Source organism: Doryrhamphus excisus, linkage group LG15, assembly GCF_037039965.1.
Source record: "Doryrhamphus excisus strain RoL-2023G ecotype Guam linkage group LG15, RoL_Dexc_Guam_v1.1, whole genome shotgun sequence".
Taxonomy (NCBI): domain Eukaryota; kingdom Metazoa; phylum Chordata; class Actinopteri; order Syngnathiformes; family Syngnathidae; genus Doryrhamphus; species Doryrhamphus excisus.
This window is the reverse complement of record NC_136371.1, coordinates 13,252,185-13,274,395: the sequence shown is the minus strand read 5'-3', so window position 1 is coordinate 13,274,395 and position 22,211 is coordinate 13,252,185. Positions and strand designations below refer to the sequence as shown.

Genomic DNA, 22,211 nt, shown 5'->3' with positions numbered 1-22,211 from the left:
GCCATCAAGTCCCCCCCGATTACCACGAGGCACCCGTGAGCCTGATTTGCATGCAGGTTTTTAATTCACAATGTAAGACACACAAGAAAGAAATGCATTCTGAAAATTGTCTGTTGCGGATGTTTTAGTAAAAAATGAGCTGTGGATATCAACATTTAGTTTGTGTTCTGGTAAAACAAGCATATTTGTTTGGACGGAAATAAGAAATCAAAATAAAAGCTACATGACTTTGCAAAACTTCGGTAGCTCTGTGGTGGATGACATGCACACGTCAAATGTAAACACTGCCACTGGAGGGAGCCAAAGCACCAGTTAAAGGCAGAGAAGCCCAAAGCTGGCTGAAGGGCCTCCAACACCACATAAGACGCACTAAACAGGTATCATGAAAATAAACGAGGCATATTTGAATAGGCAAAGGCACATAATCAGCAAACCGAGTTGGAATTTTAAAGCCAGTAATCAGGAAACCAAGTTGCCCTCGAGCAAGGTGACACCCAGCGCTGCAGAGGCAGTACACAAGAAACTAGGAAGCCTAATGTGGACGGCAATTGTGGGATTTACTCACCAATCTGACAGGAGGAGACGTCCACACTCCCCCGTAGGAGATCTCCCAGAGGGCTGTTTTCCGTCATCTCCTGCTGGACATAGAAGGAGCACGGGGTGAATCGAGCAAAGTGGAGGATGCGATTGGGCTGTGCAGATTTCAGCCTCACAGTTCTGTCCGGCTCTGCTGCTGACGGACTGATCTCCTCCACATAGTTTGCAGGAAACCATAGCTGCTTCTTCCCTCCACAGTCACCCTTCCACCTGAAAGAAGCATTTTGACTTGATGAAACAATCAAGAAATGTTGATGAACAAATGTAATACTTGCCATCCTCCTTCCTGTTTATCCACATTAGAAATGATGGCGTTCTTGGTGAAGGAGAGTTCATCATCTCTTTGGGCTTTATACTCATACATGGCTCTCACGGTGCACTGCAAAGACAAGGGGATGCCACAGGACCTTCTGATAATGACACCCTCCATGGTGGGCACTCACCTTAAAAGTAGGCATCTGATTGGCTTCCACGTAAAAACCTGGATTCCTGCCCTCATATAGGGACCCGTAGTCTGGCTCCTATCAACACAATGGCTCTTATTGGATTATTATTTTTGCATTCAACTTTTTTAAAATCCAAAACATTTCAAATGGTAAGTCTCTGATACTCACAGCAGTGCCAATCTTTTCCAGTGTATCCTCATTGATCGGATACCGCAGCTTCATTTTGCGATACAGAGGGTGCTTTTCATAGTAGCTGATAAGATCTACAAGACTGTCAAACTCGGAAGTGCCGAGCACCACGGTCTGACCCTCCTGCTGCACACGACAGTGCTTAATCTTCCCCTCGGCCCTTCACGGCAACCACAGACAAGTCACTCCGTCAGTTCAAGTACTTCTCAAGTACCAAGATGAAGCATCATTCCTCGATCCAAATGAGTCAAAGAAATCCTCCCTGAAATAATGAACTAGTGGTGACTTACCGAAAAGAAATGGCAAATGAGTTGGATTCCGCCCTCTTCCTGACAAGAAAAGCTCCATCTCGAGGAACCCTCATCAGCATGTTCTCAGCATGGCTCCTGGAGAGGTTGGCGTGGTACCATCTGGAACAACCAAGGATCAAGTATCAAGGATCGAGTACTCCCAGGCATAAGCAAACCAAGCATCTGCTAAGGGCCCCGTGACCAGCAGGGGCCCCCAGGGGGCCAATGCACTTAAAAGTGTAATTATTTTTTAAATGAATAAATATTAAATAATATTGTGACCTCTCAATATTATTATTGTCAATATTGTTATTACTCAATCTCAGTACCGCCTTTGATACCGTCCATCACTCTATCCTACTGGAACGCCTTCAGACGCATATTGGCGTTACTGGTCCGCTACTCTCTTGGCTTGGATCTTATCTCGGGGATCGGACGCATCGTGGAGGTTAGAATGATGTGATCTCCGAGTTCTGTGGCATCACTTGCAGAGTTCCACAAGGATCAGTTCTTGGCCCCCTCCTGTTCAACACGGACATGCTGCCGCTTGCCGACATCAATGGCAATCATAAGACTAGCTTTCACTGTTATGCCCATGACACTCAGCTGTATGTGTCACTCAAGTTAACTGACCCACAGGACTGCTCTAATCTGGAGGCGTGTCTCATTGATATTAAACAATGGATGTCCTGGAACTTTTTACTCATGAACCCTGATAAAACTGAGATGTTGATCATTGGTCGCCTGTTTAAGGACACTCTGTGTTTTGATAAAAATCATTACCCAAAGTGACTCTGTGAAAAATCTGGGTGTGATATTGGATTCGACTCCTTTTCATATCCTTTCATAAGCACATTAAGAATGTTACTAAAACAGCATGTTTCCATCTTGGCAACATGTCTAAGATACAGCCTATTCTATCCAGTACTGATGCAGGGACCCTAGTCCATCCATTTATCACGTCTCGCCTTGACTACTGCAATGTGCTGCTCTCTGCTCTTCCAAAGTCTAGTTTGAAAAGCCGGCAGTTCGTACTACACATTTCTCCAGTACTAGCCAACTTGCACTGGCTCCCAGTTCATTTAAGACCCCACTTTAAGGTTCTGCTAGTTCAGGGCTACATAAACAAACGGGACTTGACCAACGCAATTCATGTAGAAGACATTTCATATCATCATTTGAGGCTTTTCCAGCATGAAGCCTTTTGAAGGTCATGCCACAGCATCTCAATAGGGTTCAGTCAGAACTTTGAGCAGGCCACTCCAAAGTCTTCACTTGTTGGTTTTTCTTCAGCCATTCAGAGGTGGACCTGCTGGTGTGTTTTGGAACATTGTGCTGCTGGTTGCTTTGGGCTTGAGGTCACCAACAGATGGCTGGACATTCTCCTTCAGCAGATTTCCTGCTTCTATTTATCCTAGCACGTCTTCCAGGTCCTGAGGCAGCAAAACAGCCCCAGACCATCACACTAGCACCACCTTATTTTACTGGTATGTTCTTTTTCTGAAATGCCGTGTTCCATTTTGTAATAGGACACACACCATCACAAAAAGAGTGTTCTCCCAAAAGATAAGATGTCAAAATGGAGAGCAGCCTTAATGTTATTTTCCATCAGCAGTGGTTCTTGTCTTGGAACTCTGCCACATGGGCCGTTTTAGCCCAGTGTGTCTCTTACGGTGGGGTCATGTAAACTGACCTTAACTGAAGCAACTGAGGCCTGCAGTTCTTCGGATTTGGGGTCTCTTGTGACCTCTTGGATGAGGCGTCGCTTTTTAATCATAAAAAGTTTAATTTCTTCTTGAGTTGTGTTGTCATTTAATCATCTTTACATTTGCTTGTTGATGTGAAACCATGTCATTTAAGTGTCATAAACATGCAAAAAAACTAAAGAAACATTTTCACAGCACTGCATCTCTAAAACGTATAAGAAAACATCCCATGGAACAGTTTGGAATTCATTACAATCTAGTTTTTGGAGACTCACTCTTTGCTCTCGTGGGCATTGGTTTGTGGCACAGGCTCAGTCAATTTCATCTCAAATTCGTTGCAGCGCAGCGCCACCTGCTGGTAGTGGTTGATGAGGGCAAAGAGAGTGTCGAAGACGAGGTTGTCAGTCAGGTAAAATTTGGGGCTTCCGGCTTCTTGACGGGAGTGTATGCGACAATGCTGGACCCGCCCTGAGCGCCTGGAAGTGGTGATGGGATGATGGAGGGGGAAACAGAAAATGGAGCTGGATCAACTGACATAATATGCACGTGTTCAACAGCCGACATGTTCACTGTTCCCACGTTTCCCAATTTTCCAAGGATATTTTCAATCATTTTTTAGATGTTTACAGAGCATGGCTATGATCATGTTGGAATTATTGTTATTATTGAATAAGTCAAGGAGGGTCAAAGAGGGTTTCCCCAAGTCAAATGTAAGACTTTTTAAGACCATAATGAACACAATATAAAACCTGTTTCACATCCATACTGTCAACTGCAAAAGACATGAAGGGAAAAGGGAGGCCTGCGGCACGGCGTGTTAGTTGGTCATGTGGATATACAGTATTTTTAAAACCTTTCAAAATAGTACATAACACATAACATTATCAGAGAATGTTGGACATTTTAGGGCCTTAAATGGAACTTATGGGAAGAGTGTTGAAGCCCACATACATACCCCAAGGTATGTATACCCTAGTGTACACAAAGACGGAATACTGAAAATGGAAACAAGACGACAACAGCGTGTTTGTAGAAAAGTGAGGGGTGGTGTTTACGATCATGACATTGTATAGTACGACTTATGGCGGTGTCAATCTAACAACTCGCTCTTTGATTCCAATTATTTTGGGTAACAATTACATTCACAATCCACTGTCGATTGACAATACTCTTTTAGTAACAACGGGAGCCAATTCCTGAAGGATTGGGGTTCTTTTCAAGGTACTAGAAAGTAAAATTAGAAATACACAGCACCACTGTTGACATTCACTTTTATCATGCAAAATGTCAGATGTCTTTGTCATGCAGTAAGAGCCTTGAACGTAAAGCCCTGAAATATAAAAAAGGAAATGCAACAAGAAAAGTACATGTACACTCCATCAATAGCTAAAAATAAATCAGCTACCGTTCACATTAGCAAAGACGGGCCTAGTGGCTTAAATACAATATATGCAGTATAGTGTGTTTACTACAACTCAATCATTATGTACTAGCTGATCTTTACAGCTGATTCAAATACGACATTGTACAAATATTCTCATTGTTCTCATTTAATACCCTACTTTTTTGTAAATCCTAAAAAGGTTTGGGATGCAGTGGCGTATAGTAAAGTACAATTTTCTACCTGTATGTTTGTGGAAAGGAATACGGTAAAGATTTGGCAGAAAGAGACAGAGCGCCCCCGTTGTGTAACATACCAGAAAGACAGCGTGTAGTCTCCCACAAACGTCTCACTCTCTCGGACCAGGAAGGAGCCATCCAGTGCTCCGGTCTCCAGGCAGTATTCCGACAGCAGTCGCTCAGCTATCTGTCTGCCATCCCGGCCTGCACCCAACTTCCCATGAAACCACTTTTCTGTAACGTGCTGGTCCATTCCATTGGCAACCTGGCAACCATAAACACTTACCTCAAATCCACCGCCAACAGGATAGATACTAGCCAGTGTCGCATGGATCTGGCTCGAGCACCAGCAGCCTGTACACACCTTCAATGAGGACAACTAACCTCTCTGTGCTCCTCCTCCTCCTCGTTACCCTGGTTACTTGAGGTCTCTTCCGAGTAGTAGATCTTACTGCTGGTCAGGACAAAAAAGTGAGGGTACCACTCCTGCAGCGAGAAGAACAGGATATGAAAAGAGGCAGAATGCATGTGGTACATTCATTATTTAAAACAGCCATGTGTTGCACAGAAATGTGGCATCCAATCATCCAACCTGGAAAAGCAATGCTGAGAAACCTGCTAAATGAGAAGGACACAGAAAGTTTACGTCAAGAGTAATTACATGATTGATGGGGTCCTCCAAATATAGGATGCCGTTTTTGATGGAGTTGCTGATGTCATTCTCTGAGTACGGTGTAGTGGTGGACACCTCCTCATAGGCGCTGCCCTCAGCAAGCTTTTTATGCTGTCCAACATAACAGAGCGGTGAGACACACGACTTAATTCGCAAAATAGACAAATGCAAAGTGATTTTGAAAAAAGACAAAAGGAACTCAACCTTGATGAGGATCTTCTTCTTGAGCTGGTTGGGGGAGGGCAGGCCATCTGCTGCCATGTCCACCGCCTTGGTCAGCAACATGTCTCCAAACAGTTTCTTAAAGTAAGTGGCCATGTTCCTCTGCTGGACAATACTGCAGTGGTCCTCAATGGACAGGATGATGGGGAAGCTGCGATGGGGATCAGACTTTCAAGTTGCAGCATCCTTCTTTCATTGCTCTTGGGCGCCACTGCTTATCTTATTCTCTCACATTTCCGGGCACATTGTTTCTTCACACGTTATGTGTGCAGTCTAGTTATCTTTATCGTGCATCAGCAGATAACAGATAACAAGACACTTGGGCCCTGCCCCCACGTAGGCGTGTATCTCATCAAAGCAACTTATTTTTCTACAATTTGGCCTATCATCCACGATTTCATCCACACCAGTCCGCAGGTATTTGGTACTATAAACCAAGGATTCCAAAACCTCCGCCCAAAGTGCAGATCTGGAGTATTTGGGCGTGGACGCCAATAACCAGAGTTTTACATTTGCCACGACTACCTATGCGGTGCCGTCACTCACTGTTTACCTCAGAAACAACATGTATGCCCTATGAACTGTGTTGGCTAGAGCTATTTGGCCAAGAAACACTTTGAGGTCGGCCATCTTCACTCAAATATCTATTTCCCGTCCGAGGCGTCCTCCTCGGAGAAGGCAGACTTAGCAGACTTCTTTGGCAAGATTCCCAATTCACATTTTTTTGTATTCCAAAACAACGTTTAGAGGTCATTCTGCCTCCTTGTCGAACGTGTTGTGTTTGATGTTTGCGGAAGTGACGGGATGACAGAGGATGATTCCGATTGGATGGAATTTGAGGAACTACTGCCACCTACAGGTGTGCCATGCTTATGCCTGTGCTTCCCAATGCTTTCATACGGTTACATGTGGATGCATTTTTTAATATGCTGCTTTAAAAATACCCTGCTACGTGTGGACAGGGCCTGACGGTACAGAGACTTGGGGAACTCACTCTGACGTGACAAAGGCATGCTCCTTGATAGTGGTCAAGACATCACAGAACTTGATCTTTGTTGTGAGTGTGTGCCCATGGTAGATGACTGGCATTCCATCGGGACCATCCCAGCAGTCCACTGCAAGAACAAACGTGAGCATTCGGTTACCGCACTGCTAAGTCTTATAGAGCTGCAGTACAAACCTTGGAATGCAACCTACATACTGTTTTGTACATTACATAATATACCCTATCATTGCCTCTATACTTAGACATTGTTTACTTTTCGATGACACAAAGCAACCTTTTCATGCAATTTAAGGAAACCTGCTAGACGAGCTCCTGTGATGTCATTTACAGCATGAAGGACAATAGTTATGAAAGAATGTATGGGTATGACAGACAGACAAACAGACAGACAGACGACATGGTAGCTGATGGAAAAGAAAAACAATTAGACTTCTCGGAACAATGTTGAACAGTAAGAGATGGATGACTTTACTACAGTGCATTTGTTTGTGTTTGTGGATACAACGGATGTGTGTGTCTGTGTGTGTGTTTGTGTTTACCCACATTCAATACAGCGGCAGCCCATCCTTAGACAGCGAGCATACGCCTCCAGAGACGACTCGCTGGAAAACTGGTCTCCTGTCAGGTAGCTAAAAATAAGCACATGAAGAGTCAAATATGCGTGCCCCAATGGTTGGGTTCTGGATCTCAGTCCTTACGTGTTGTGGGAAGAGGATATCCAGTAATGGGACAAGGGGTTGTTCATATTCTCCGGACACACTTGGTCCAGGGAGGACTCCCAGACGGTGTTCTCTTTTGAGAATAAGTAAGTCAGGAACTATACAGGCCAGATCAAGAGACACACAGGAAAATCAACATAGCACACACGTTAATCATCACATATGGATCACAAAAGCTCTGCTATGGCTAACTTACACCAGTGAGCCTCCAGGTGAAATGACTATACTCAAAAGATGCTTCGATTCAATCAGACTGTCCCTGAACTTCAGAGAAACTGAAACAACGCTATTTGGCAACAGCAGAAAGGATACTTTTCTCAAATACAAATCCATGGCGGGGACATGGATAATAGGTAATAGGTCATCATAATAGATGAAAATAGAAGCTGGAAAGCTCACATTAAAAACATACAACATAAAGTGGCGAGAAGTACCTTGATACTGCATCATTGGTCCTGGATCAAAAAGCACTCTGTTCTCTCTATTGCTCTCTGGCAGTACCATATGTAACGTATTGTGCGGAGGTATGGGGAAAGAACTATAAAAGTAGACTAAGTAGACTACTGCCGCCTACAGAGAACATACAACCCTTGTTTCTGTCAAACATGAACCCTTTCATCAGTTCCTATTTGTAGTATTATTGTGTATTTATTCTAACTGTTATATAAAGTATGTACAGTGACAGGAATCTTGACTTCTATTTTTCCACATTGTTATTTTACCTCATCACTGTCCTACTTATTTTAACTATCAAAAGGTACATTTGGAATACAGGAGCTGAACAAATGATTGCAATTGATGTGAAAAGGATGGGGGTAGAAATGAAGAAATAAATAAGCTTTGCTGCTTCCTACGCCTTGCTGGACTTGGAGAACTAGGAAGGGTCCTCCTGTGTGCTGTACTAAAATGGAACTTGCATGCATGTTCCAAATAAATACAACCATTACCACTCCACACTTGCAGAGACTGGTACATTTGTCTGTTTTAGTCATTTTAATCCCAGCTGGGATACCAGCGTAGATCTTTTGAACTGGGAAATGGCTGTTTTTCAGGATTTGTTTAGATTTGACCATGAAGTGTGTTTCCCCAGCAGGAGACCCTGTTATCTATGATGATATGAAATGATGAATGCATTCAGAAAGAGTACCCATTCCTACAGGCTGTTTTGCTGACTGTTGTCTGCCCCATGTATTCAACCAGCGCTTTATGGTGGCCGCAGAAACTATCCACCACTTTTGGCACCACAGCTGGTAACCTTTTGTGATCGTGTGGGAGGAGGTGTTCGGGCCAACGGGATGGGGGGGGCTACCTGTGTCAATTACGGAGTACCACTGGCATATATCAACAACACGTTTGGGTCAGTGGAAAATATCTTGTGTGAAGACTATTTGTTCCTTAAACTGCAAAAAGCCCCAAACAGAATGTCAGGAAAGATCATGTGTGCACCTCGTCTTGGAGGAAATAGGGCTGTTCCACTTCTCTGAGAGGGTCTTTTAGGTAGGCGAACATAAACTCCTGAACCTTGCTGCTGTCTGCTGCCCACATTTCCTGTATTTAAAAAAAAAAAAAACCTTTTACAGCACCGACCCATTTCACAAAAAGTGGATGTGCGTGAAGTAGTTTATTACCATTTGAGAATCTAGAAGGAAGCTCTTAAAGTCCTCAAGGGAGATCCTCTGTTCTGGTCTGTCAATGAACCTGACAGAGAGAGGAAGACTTTAGTAAGCACGTCTGTCATGCTGCTCAGCATTTGGATTATTTGTTCAGTTTTGGCCAACCTTTGCAAAAATGGGATCTCCAGCTGAAAGAAGGAGAAAATAGGAAAATGTCAGTTCATTTGGAGCCTGAAGACGAGCACAAAACACTGTTTGACTTCCAGTGTTGAGTCGGTGCACGTATGTTTATGTGTCCTAGTGGGTAGGTTTTAATGGGCCCATATTGATCTTGCAGCCATTTGAGAACAGACGGGGGATGGGGAGGTTATTGGATGTATGAACTCAGTCATGTCTGCGTATGATGGACACATGACACCATACATCATGTAAACTTACATTCTTCTGAGCATCAAACATAAGATTGCGATAAAGTTGAGCAAACTGGCTAAAGGACACTTCTCCATTCCTCAGCTCAGAGTCCTGGAAAAAAAGACAACCATAAGAACCATTCAGCTCAAGTGTCATCGTGAAAAGGGAAGTAAGCAGGGAACTCAAGTGGGAGTGAAGTAGGAGGTTACTGGCAGTTTCTCTCGAAGGAACCTCATGTTGGGTACCCTGTAGTTGACCTGGCTCAGCATGTTCTTAAGATCCTTGCAGGATATCCTAGACAACACACATTTGATGAAAAAAATTCAAGACAAATAGAGAGATGCACGTAGACGGGTCCAGAGACATGCAGACAAATGTCTTTTTGGCACATTGACGGAGAGCTTTAGCCAGGGAAGACCCCCCCCCCATCATCACACAGACTAGCTCTGTCGTCTAGGAAGTGATACACAAACATCTCTGTGCATCTCTTCAGTCCTCTGCAGCCTGTTTCCTGCTGCAGGAAAAGGTTCTGGTCTGTGGCTTCGAGGTTGCAAACATTCAACCCAGAAGTAGCGCACTCACTCACTCACACACACCCTTTTACAATATTCCTTATTTAAGTCATTACAGTTTAATGATTGAAATATTTCTGAAATGAACCAACTTACCTATCTTCTCTGTTGCGATCAATGGCGTAGAACTGCTTTCGTAACCACCTAAGAAAGATGCAGTATGTTGTCCATAATCATTCATAATCACAGTGAGGGTTTGACATTACAAAAGGCCGGCAGGGATGCTGCATTGTGTGTTATGTTTCCTTACCTCTCTATTTGAAGTGGTGTCGGAGACTTCAGCGTGTCAGCCACAAGCCAGTTTAACCCCTTCACCCACATTGTCATCTCTTCATCCGATGTTGCTGTTATGTACAACAAATAATAATAATAATCAGAAAACTACAGTAATGCTTATGACATGCGGCATGACTGTTCACCGCTGCGTGCATACCAGCAAGGCTGAGCGACTTCAGGCGAAACTCCGTCCCGTACAGAATGACGAAGCAGTGAGCTTGATCAAGTCGTGCTGCGGAGTCCTCCATATAGCGCTCAAAGTCACGAGACTTCTGTCCAGGTCGAATCTCCTTGATTTCTCGGATGTCAACTGGAGAGGGAGTACACATATGATGAGTGTTTTTCAGTGTTCGATTCGATGTGCAACTACAACAATAATGACATCAAATGTTATGTCAAAGGATATCCATTTGGGAACTCTTTTACACCAATACCCTTTTTTAAAACAATACAGTCACAAGCATATTTTTCTTTATTATTAGCATATCAGCATTCGCACATTTTTGGCGGTCATTGAACGCAGCATCCACCGTTCTCTGATGCCCAGAGGGATGGATATGGATATGGAGGTATGGGTGTATTTTCCCCCTTTTTCCTTTCACCTCATACTCGCCCCCAAATGCTCATACTATGTGGGAACCCATAAAGGTAAGATCTGATGACTTTGATCATTGTGGTAGTTCCATGCTAAATGGCTAATGCTAGCAAAACACTGGCCACGGTCATCACATTGACAGCCCGTCAATAGCAGCTGGAAGTCCAATTTAGCTGGTAGGTCAATGCTAAAATCATCAGAGAGATGTAAAAATGTGAAAAGCACTGGTTAGTTGGGCCACTCTTATGCCAAGGTAGCACTGGAAATGACAATAAAAACAATACCTGCACTGCTCCAGTCTCTGGCAGGCCATGGAATCCGTGAAAAGTCAAACACAGCGACAGTAGATACAAATAACTTTGGTCTTGCTACAAGAGCCATTTGCCAGGGCTTTGATGCTAACTTTACCAATCTAAATATTCTCTTCTTTTTCCGTTTCTCATCAATATTTCTTCCAGCTTGTGGCTACAGAGTTACCGTGCTTCAATCAAACTAAGGTGGGGGCCAAGGGTCAAACAGGGGGAGCGTAATTGCACCTCAAAAAAATACCACCATCTTCCGTTAACGCGCCATTAAGTGCCAGGTGTGTTTTGTGTTTGACAGCTACCAACAGATACCTTGACAGCACTGACCCAGGAAACTTTGCCCGTCATGTTTTACTACACCACAGTGCAGGCCAAAGGTTTGAACACACCTTCTGATTCAACGTGTGAAGTGTGCCTTCTCAGGGTTGCTCAGTGGAATTTATCGTCTTATTCATGGGGTTGAGACCATGTGGTTGTATTGTGCATGTCCAAACTTTTGGCCTGTAGTGATACAGCCCTTGGGGAAAAAATATAAAATCCTTGCAATATGAACAAAACAGGGCAATATGAGCATACACGTTCAAACACGTACATGTGTGGGCTGTCAGGTAGTGCGGAGGTCTTGGCAGAACAGGGACTCCTACCACACACACTTCTCCTGCTCCTTCATTTCCTGTGTTTTGTCGCCTGTACACCACATCTGCTGCTGTCAAGGTGTGCATGCTAGGTCTTCAGTCACTGAATTTCACCAACTTATGTTACATTTCTGCCAACAACAAACAACAAACAACAAACCAACAAACTAAAAGCAAGTTGCCTTGACCGTTTCATCCGTTTTACATAGGGGTGCTTCTTAGCAGCAATCCCTTTAAGAATGCATAAATGGACTTTTTCCGTCCAATTTCTCTGACAGCGAAGTAGAGAAGTATAAACAAAATAAGTCACAAACATCACAAGCCCGCCGGTGCAAATCCAGTCCCTGGCACAGACGGTTATATGCGCCTCACCAAGAAACACATGAAAAACTTTAGGGCCAGGTTTGCGTTTGTCGTTGGCTTGTCCGCTTGGTGGAAAGGGGGGGGGGGGGTGCTTTGTATAAAATAAAATTTAGGAAATCCAAGGAGAAACAGCAGGAATAGGTGCAGATTCTGTAAGATCTAGAAAGCTTGCTGTACGGGTTGTCCTCTGTTGTTGCTCTATAGGAGTCCACAACTTAATTCAAAGGGCCAAAAAGGTCCGCTTTAAGAATGCAGAATCAGGAAGTAGGGAATTTATGGAAGTGGAGGCGAATATCATCTTTTCAAATCATACGGCCGCCACACACAGGAGGCTGTCCATCCATCCATTTTCTATACCGCCTATCTTCATGAGGGTGCATGTTTGAAAAACACATACAGCCTTATCTTTAAATAAACATTGAAAAAGGTAAAAATGATGTTCAATCATCAGTGTAATCATGCTGCACTCACGCTAGTCTCTCTGTAGCTGGATTAGCGCTAGGCGGCAGCTATAGAATATTACTGAGAATGTCTTCCATTAATTGAGTAATTGCAAAAACCTGGTTAAAGAGCAACAATAAAGTCACAGGAAAAAATAAAACTTGAAAAAAAATGTACGACCAATTGTTTTGTTTTGTTTTTTTAGATATTCAAGCGTGTTATTTCTTAAGGTGACATTGTGCATAGTGCGTTAACCGGCGGTTATTTTTAGGGCTAATATATATTATATACAATTTGGAAGAAACAGTTCAGTTCAGTTCGTTCACACCAGTTAGACTCGCTAACTGGTGTAAACGAAGCAGGCCAAGAAAATTACGTTGAAATGCAATGGTATATTATAAATGTCTTGGAAAAGGGGTAAGTGGAATAAAATATAACGATTGACAACGTTGCTGTCAACGACTGGGTTGAAATGTGTCATACAAGTTTGTCAGCAACAAAATATATTCAATAATAATTCTGCCTGTCACCATAATCCAGCCAATGCCACAGCCCCAGGGTAGGAATATTTCAGTTTTAAACAGAATTAACAAGACCACATGAAGACACCAACACAGCTATGTCGCATTTGTTGGGAAGTAATGATGAGGAAGGCGAATACGATTAACTTGTATGCACACATAGGAAGGTACAGCAGAGCCTTTGTCCAGACCGTCAACGCTTACTCAGGCGTCGGTCAAAATGGTGCACACTCGCAGTGCTGTAGTACATGTCATACACGTACGTGCCCTTCTGTTAAGGACATAAGGATGTTCCAATCAGGGTTTTATGCTACCGATACCGATCATATAGATGAAGTGTAAATATTTTCACGTACTCCTGGCTACATCAGGGATCACCAAGGTTTTTTTTGGGGGGAGATACTTTTAGTAAATGAAAATGGCCAAGAGCTACTCATTTTTGTAACATTAATTTTCATAGCTTACTTCAAGCCAAACAAAGCCAATGTGCTTGTTTTACCAGAACAGGAACAACATGCAGGTATCCACAACTCACGTTTTGGACTTCCCAATGCATTCCTCTCTAGCCTTCTCACATTATTCACTGAAAACCTGAATGGAAAGCAGGTTTGGCCGCCTCTGCCGGGCCCCTCGAGCCGCAAAGACACACACAGCACGCATGAGCGGAGCTGATCGGCGGAGGGGATCGGCATTATAAAGAGAGTATCGCCCGATATCCATAACATGCTTTTTCACTGATCCACCAATACCGATCGGAGGCCGATCGATCTGAGCACCCCTAAATAACAGCCAATTTTCATTACTTAATGAAGTGCAGTTCATTCAAGAGACTTGATATTCATTCATTCATTTTCTACCGCTTATAGTCACGAGGGTCGCGGGGTACTGGAGCCTATCTCAGCTGTCTTTGGGTGAGAGGCGGGGTCCACCCTGGACTGGTGGCCAGCCAATCACAGGGCACATATAGACAAACAACCATTCCCACCCACATTCATACCTATGGACAATTTGGAGTGGCCAATTAACCTAGCATGTTTTTGGAATGGGGGAGGAAGCAGGAGTCTCTGGAGAAAACCCACACATGCACAGGGAGAACATGCAAACTCCACACAGAGATGCCGGAGAGTGGAATCAAACTTGGGTCTCCAAGCTGTGTTAGCTTGCGTGCTAACCACTCGTCCGCTGTGCAGCCCGACTTAGTAATCAATTATGATATTGTACAATTATGATACCCTAACTACTCTGTGTGAAAAGAGTGAGCTCCCAACGAACTGACAAACAGCATTGCTTGGTTGAAACACAGAATGCTACTGTGAGAAAAAAAAATCCGTCACATATGCCAATAGATGAAAAATTCACTCATAATTTGACATAATTTTAGTCGCAAAATGCAACCATTTTGTCACAGTCGGGACCCCTGGATGTTGTCCAGGGGTGGTCTGAAAAACAGGCAGTATCAGAGCATCCAAACAGTCTGACTATCTTCAAAATGCTATCAATAAAATGCACCTTTTTCTGTTGTCCATGTTATACACACCTTCCCATGACATAACCACAGTGCCACCGTGGGACACTCCATCCACAACATTGGTGGCATTTTGAATGTGCAGAGCTCCTGTGATGAGAGACTGCGGTCCATTGGTGTGTCGTTCATCCACAAGCATCATGTTGCAGCATTATTATGCAGAGCCCCATGTTGCAAGGATCAATTCCTGGAAGCTGAAAACATCCCAGTACATGCATGGGTGTACATGGGCGCAAATGGTGGTCATTGGACCCCTCCTGACCTCCATCCATACAGTTAATCTGCACATTTTGGAGTGGCCAGCCTAAGGCTTACACACATATATAATACATATATAAACATTATAAACATGCCCTTTCATCAGCATGACACGCCACACCTGTGCGGTGAATTATAGATTATGGAGCATGAATGTTGAAAGCTCACTAGCACAGATGTACACAGATTTGTGAAAATATTTTGTGTACCTTTTGTGTATATAAAAAAAAAGGTTTTCAATCTTTTAGAGTTCAGCTCATGAAAATTGGAGCAAAATCAAGTGTGTTGCATTTACATATTTGAGTGTAGGTTTGGTCTCATATGGAATTATAAGGAGTAATGATGACTGACAACCAGTGGGATGAAATTCTTAAGCCGACACACTCGTCCCCCACCTGCGTGAGACACAGGCTGGTACAATGCAAGATCCTCTTTCCAGTACATTTTACAAACTCTCCATGAGCAAAAATGTAATCTGACAGTTGTTGACAGTTTGTTTATATAGCCCTTAATCACAAAAGAGCCTCAAAGGGTTTAACAAGCAGTCAACAGTAGATGATAGACGAATAATAAACAATCACCAGCTGACCACCCACTGTTCTGGTCATGTCCCTGTCTTAATTCATTTTTTCCAGGTTTTTGACACACACTGTGGTGCTTGACACAGTTATTCTTCCCGAATCGTGCATCACTCTCTTTGGCTCCCTGTGGCAAAACAACGAATACTGGCCTTTGTAACCCAGTTCTGCTGGTAACAGAGGAGGTGGAGGTTGTTCAGAACTACAAATACCTTGGGTTGTGGCTGGACAACAAGATGGACTGGCCATGCAACACGGGGAAACTGTATAAGAAAGCTCAGAGCAGGATGTACTTCCTGAGGAGACTGAGCTTTTAACATCTGCAGGAAGCTCCTGTAGATGTTTTACCAGTCTGTGGTCACCAGCGTTCTTTCTTATCCTGTGGTGTGCTGGGGAGGAAGCACAACGAAAGCAGACCTCTCGAGGCTGGAGAAGCTGATCCAGCAGGCCAGCTAGCTCAGTGGTCGGGATGAAGCTGGGCCCTCTGGCAACAGTGGCAGAGAAGAGGACTCTGAACAAACTGCTGGTCGTTATGGACAAGGCCAGCCACCCTCTGCACACCGTCACCAGCAGCCAGAGAAGCCTGTTCAGCGAGAGGCTGCTCCTCCCCAAGTGTAGCACCAACGGACTAAAGAACTCCTTTGTCCCTCGTGCCATCAGACTGTTCAACTCCTCATTAGGGGGGTGGCGGGGATGGGAACAATAACAGGAGAACAGAGGGACGATACAATTTGAAATAAACTGGACATTTAACTCATGTGCAATATAACATGTGTGATGCCTACGGTGTCTATTTGTTTCAGATTTTATATGTTGATTTTATACTTGACTCTATAGTTTTAAACAGTGCTACATGTGGAACGATGGAGATGTCAATTTCCCTGAGGGAATCCCAAAGGGATTCTGTCTGTCTGCTGGCGAGACATCTTATTCTCACCAAATTGAAAGCCCCCCACCCCACATAACAGTTGGCTCGAGGAAGTTATTACTCACATTCAACGAGAAAAATACGATTTTCACTTTACAGCGCTGGCGACTCCTTCAGTATGACCTGGCAGCCCTTTATGGGTTACCTGCAAATAATTGTTGTTCAACCAGAAATAATTGGACACCCAACCCCACCTTTTTATTTTTATTTATTTTATCTTTCAGCTTTGTATTACTGCACTGAATTATTGTCTCAACTTCACAAGTGCTGATCTTTTGTTAAAGAAAATTCAATTAAAAGTTGTGTACAAATCAGGTGCTCAAATCTTTGATCGTACATTTAAGGTCATGCTTCCTCCGCAATTTCCTGAACACTTCCAGTGCACTGTATACTGGATTATTGTTATTTTTATTTAAGGCTGGATTTTGTATTTTTGCTGCTGTAATTTATAGTATACTATAAATATAGTGCACTCTGGCACAAGAATTTCCTTAATTAATAAAGTTAAAGTTCTTATCCATCTATCTATACACATATATATATACACACACACACATACGTATATACATATATATACATTATATACACACACACATACATACACACACACACACATATATATATACACACATACATACAGTGCATCCGGAAAGTATTCAGAGCGCTTCACTTTTTCTACATTTTGTCATGTTACAGCCTCATTCCAAACTGTATTAGATTAATCTCTTACCTCAAAATTCTACACAAAATACTCCATTATGACAATGTGAAAAAAGGTTTTTTTTGACATGTTTTGAATTTATTAAAAATAGAAAACAAAAAAAATCACATTTACATAAGTATTCACAGCCTTTGCCATGAAGCTCAAAATTGAGCTCAGGTGCATCTTTTTTCCACTGATCATCCTTGAGATCTTTCTACAGCTTAATTGGAGTCCACCTGCAGTAAATTCAGTTGATTGGACATGATTTGGAAATATAATAACTGTCTATATAAGGTCCCACAGTTGACTGTGCATGTCAGAGCACAAAGTCAAAAGAACTGTCTGTAGACCTGCGAGACAGGATTGTCTTGAGGCACAAATCTGGGGAAGGATACAGAAAATTTTCTGCTGCTTTGAAGGTCCCAATGAGCACAGTGGCCTCCATTATTCGTAAATGGAAGACATTTGGAACCACCAGGACTCTTCCTAGAGCTGGCCGGCCTTCTAAACTGAGCGATTGGGGAAGAAGGGCCTTAGTCAGGGAGGTGACCAAGGCCCCGATGGTCACTCTGTCAGAGCTCCAGCGTTCCTCTGTGGAGAGAGGAGAGCCTTCCAGAAGGACAACCATCTCTGCAGCAATCCACCAATCAGGCCTGTATGTTAGAGTGGCCAGACGAAAGCCATCAGACCAGAGAATTTTGTTTCTCATGGTCAGAGTCATTCAGGTGCTTTTTGGCAAATTCCAGATGGGCTGCCATGTTCCTTTTACAATTCTATGTGCAACTACCAAAGAGTAGGAAACATGTTTAGAAGACGAGCATGTCCTTATCATCAATTACTAGCTCATTTTAATCAAGAACCAGGCTGTAATGACTACCTGCATTTCTATTTGGTCACAAACCAGAGGGCCAATTCGAGGCTAATGAACATAAGTGCCTTTGGAAGAGGTAAATATAGCAGGCACACTTGCTCCTAAATGATTGCACACTTCCAGTAGAAACAAAAAAAAAACACAAAAACATTCCTGCTCTATTTCTGTACACGAATGAGGCATCTGGGCCAGGTTCACCTCACCAGGAATATCACATTACAGCTATGAGCTCATGTGTGTATGAGACTTTTGTGTGGAGAGAATATGATACATTGTGAAAAAAACAACACGTATGCCTCTTCTTTTTTTCAGTGTGCGTGCGAGTGTGTTGCATCCGGAGCAGAATGCAGCTGTACAGAAGGCATCCTGCTACACGAGTAGGCAGACTCACCCTTAAATGGCTCTGTAAAGCCTGCGTGCCCTCAATGAAAAAGGCCAACCCAAAAGGCTTAATGCTTCTGTATGGGGTTGGGTGATGAGGACCTGAGCCTATATCACAAATATTCTTGGAGATGTATAATATATGACAATATAACATTTTAATTCAGCAGAGTCTTACATAAAAAATGACAAGCCTTAATGAAATACACTTGATTCAAATGGTAAAGCACATGCATTTATTGGGAATAATCTGGCTAACTGGGTGAATGGGGTGATCTGCACACACTGCTGGTAAATCTCCAACCAACTGTAATGCCTGTGGCTGTCATGAAGGAAGATGTAGTCACCCATGCCATTCCAACTGCATATGGAAGATTTATCACACTCGTTTTGTTTACACAGACACGAGGAAAAACGGCACTCTTATTTTGAAGGACAATCACAGAAGTCTATTCTGTGTTTGTGTGTGGAGAACGGGTATTTATGGCTAAGATGAGCCTCATTCCAAAATAAACCTGCTTCCCGTATTTTTTTCCCCACTCAGAATCTGCGCGTCTCAATCATCTTAAACGTTCCTTACATTAAAGCCTTAAAGGGGACCATGATGCCTTTTCCACTTTTCTGGCCTATAAATGTAGTTAGAATGTTGTATTCTGGTGTTAAACCATACCAAAGTTTCACATCATGAGGTTTGCACATTTGGAAGTGAACCCTGAAAGAAGTTTGGGATGGCTCAAAATGCTCGGTTTCAGAGGGTGTGGTAAAACTGCCCCTTTGTGATGTCACAGAGGGCCGGACTTCCTTACATGGTGTTTGTATGCAGATAAGCACTCTGCCCACCCCCAAGGTCTGCTTCCAATTCCTAAAGACGCCACCATCAGGTACAAGTGGTTGCAGTTCCTGATTCCCTACCAGTAAAAGAAATGCATTTTCATCAGTCAAGGGCATTTCCCACTGGACTGTTTAGTGAACATGGGCCACTATGCAGCTGGACTAGCCCACAAACTTGCTGAAGCCCTACGCCTCTCCAACGTTACTTGGTGGTGTGTAAGAGTCAGAAGAACCAGTGTAAGTCATGGGGCAAAAGCTCCTGCATACAGGGAGCGAGGTTGCTAATAGCCGTTTCCCACCACAATTAGTGACCATATTCAGTTACATGCAGTAGAATACCTAACACTATTATTATACTATTATACCTAACCAGTATTATTATTTAAATTATTTGTGCAATTTACTGTTTACGCTGTACATTATGTTGCTCATATTCTGTGTTATCTATTTATTCTCCCTATTATTATTATTTATTATCTATCTTTTGTCTCTGGTGTTATACGGGAGCCAGGCAACAACATTTCGTTGGCAATTTCCCTGCTGTGTTTTTGTGCAATGACAATAAAGGAAGTATATCTATCTATCTATCTATCTATTGAGAGATGTCTTGAAATAACCTATTTTCAGCAAACATGAAAAAGACGGAAGACTGGATACCTAGCTCTCAATTTCACTACAAAGACTGAACAAGATGCTGGTTTGCTGTCAACATTTTTTACCTTAGACCTGGAGCACACAGCCATCCCAAGAAGAGTGGACATTGTAAGTGTTGTCGCTGCTGTTGTTGGCGATACTGATAATTTAAGATTTTCCTTTGTAAATGACTGGTTGTTGGGATTAGCCATTCCTGGTAAATATATCATATAGCCGACCAACACAGGGATAGATGAGAAGTCAAATGAACTTACAGGATATAGGATTTACAGAAAGTCTGCAATCATTATTTAAACAAAAGTATTGCGGTGCCTAAATGTGGGCACACCAACAGAAAAATTACATTAATATTGAGTAGATCCTCCTTTATCAGAAATAAATGCTTCCTATAGCTTCCAATGAGGGTCTGGATTCTGGTTGAAGATATTTTGGACCATTCCTCTTTCCAAAACATCTCCAGTTCAGTCAGGTTTGATGGTTTCCAAGCATGGACAGCCCGCTTTAAATCACACCACAGATTTTCAATCATATTTAGGTCTGGGGACTGAGATGGCCGTTCCACAATGTCTTACTTGTTCCCCTGCATGAATGCCTTAGTAGAATTGGAGGAGTGTTTGGGGTCATTGTCTTGTTGGAAGTATCCAGACACGGCCCAACTTCAACTTTGTCACCATGTTGGCAATCTGCTGATACTGACTGGAATCCATGCCACCTACAACTTGAAGATTTCCAGTACCTGCACTGGCACTCAGCCCCCCAGCGTGATGGAACCACCACCACATGTGACCGTGGGTTACACGTGTTTGTCTTGGAATGCTGTGTTCTTCATCCACCATGCATACCACCCCTTGTTATGTCCAAATAACTCCATTTGACTTTCATCAGACCACAGCACCTTATTCCAAAATGAAGCTGGCTTGTCCACATGTGCTTTAGCATACCTCAAGCGACTCCCTTTGTGGCATGTGATCATGCTCACTCTGGGCCTTAACTACAACCATTTCCTCACTATGTTCCTCAGAGTGGAACCTGACAGCTGAAATCTCTGAGCTAGCTTTTGTATCCTTCCCCGAGACCATGATGTTGAACAATCTTTGCTCTCAGGTCATGTGACAGTTGTTTTGAGGCTACCATGGTGCTACTCCTCAGAGAAAATGCAAATTGCCACCGGCCACCTTAAATACCCTTTCTATGATTGGCTTCACTTGTGTATGCAGGTCGAGGGTCAATGAGCTTACCAAATACATGGGGGTGACCCGTACATTTCAGTATAGTATATCATGTGCAAATGACGTCTGTGTGAAATGAGATAACAGAAAGTAAAAACAGAGGTGTGAAGTTTAATATGGAGAGTCACCTCTCCAACCCTCTTGTATTGTCCCTGTCTTCTGGATACTATTTTGTACAACACACCAGATGAAGACACAGAGATTGCCACACTTGAGATCTGGATTTCATTGAACACACACAGACATGGCAATGGCTGGGTTCCGTGTCACAGACACAGCTGAATACTATGGTGCACCGATCTATTGGATCGGCCAGCGACCGGTACGGGACGATACCTGTGAAAAAGGACAGTATTGACATTGGCCATACTTTCTTTAAAACGGCAATCCCCTCTGCCGAACAGCTCCGCCCCCATTGCAGCATCCAGAACAAGCACGTCTGCCGTGTGTGGGACTTCCTGTCTTTGTGAGAGTGATGGAAGTTTTGCACCCTTCAAAAAGTGCCTCAAAAATGTCTCCTCGGGTTGGCACTTTGAAAAGTTGTAGCTTGGTGCGGCATTTGGGGCCGAACACTGGGCAGGATGTGATGAATTTGAGGCTCACAATGTGATCAAAACGAACCATATCGTTGATATCGATATAGACTGGATTTGAGCTGCATCTCCCTCATGCCCGCTGAAGGTATTTGCTCAATTTTGCTAGCTAAAGATAAAAGCTAAAACAAACACATAGTCTCACAAATACAGACAAAAGATACTTATACATGCAACCACACAAAAAAGGACTAACGTGAGAACTGACAGTTACGGTGGAAACATCGAGTACGCATATGACAGCTTGCTTTGCAACAAAGGAAAAGCAGAATGTTCCAGATGCCTTGATGCCCTTGCAAAGGAAAAGATGCCTTGATGCCCCTGCGAGAAACACCATGAAAGCGGTTCAAGGAAGGGCAGTGATGAAAGCTGATTGGTCCAGGACTCCAGCCTCTTACACAATCTTGAGTGTATAAAAGGCCGGGCAGGGAAAGGTTGGGTGCTTTTTTGCAGCTTCGCT

General features: G+C 43.2%; 1 protein-coding gene across 2 annotated transcripts in view; it reads right to left on the bottom strand.

Moving 5' to 3' along the window:
- plcg1 (phospholipase C, gamma 1) overlaps positions 1-22,211 on the bottom strand; it is a 36,048-nt gene that overhangs the window by 7,684 nt on the left and 6,153 nt on the right. The window contains exons 3-24 of one of the 2 annotated variants that reach the window (XM_058050746.2): positions 10,498-10,650; positions 10,315-10,408; positions 10,161-10,208; positions 9,702-9,786; positions 9,520-9,603; positions 9,247-9,269; positions 9,097-9,166; positions 8,915-9,016; positions 7,448-7,566; positions 7,293-7,378; positions 6,738-6,858; positions 5,726-5,894; positions 5,510-5,632; positions 5,233-5,334; positions 4,926-5,113; positions 3,504-3,704; positions 1,523-1,642; positions 1,212-1,392; positions 1,041-1,118; positions 873-976; positions 714-807; positions 566-638 (exon numbers count right to left, since the gene is read on the bottom strand). In XM_058050746.2, coding sequence (XP_057906729.2) covers positions 566-638; positions 714-807; positions 873-976; positions 1,041-1,118; positions 1,212-1,392; positions 1,523-1,642; positions 3,504-3,704; positions 4,926-5,113; positions 5,233-5,334; positions 5,510-5,632; positions 5,726-5,894; positions 6,738-6,858; positions 7,293-7,378; positions 7,448-7,566; positions 8,915-9,016; positions 9,097-9,166; positions 9,247-9,269; positions 9,520-9,603; positions 9,702-9,786; positions 10,161-10,208; positions 10,315-10,408; positions 10,498-10,650 — 2,418 coding nt within the window. The remainder of the gene's footprint in view (positions 1-565; positions 639-713; positions 808-872; positions 977-1,040; positions 1,119-1,211; positions 1,393-1,522; positions 1,643-3,503; positions 3,705-4,925; positions 5,114-5,232; positions 5,335-5,509; positions 5,633-5,725; positions 5,895-6,737; positions 6,859-7,292; positions 7,379-7,447; positions 7,567-8,914; positions 9,017-9,096; positions 9,167-9,246; positions 9,270-9,519; positions 9,604-9,701; positions 9,787-10,160; positions 10,209-10,314; positions 10,409-10,497; positions 10,651-22,211) is intronic. The other variant, XM_058050747.2, reaches the window with a different exon arrangement.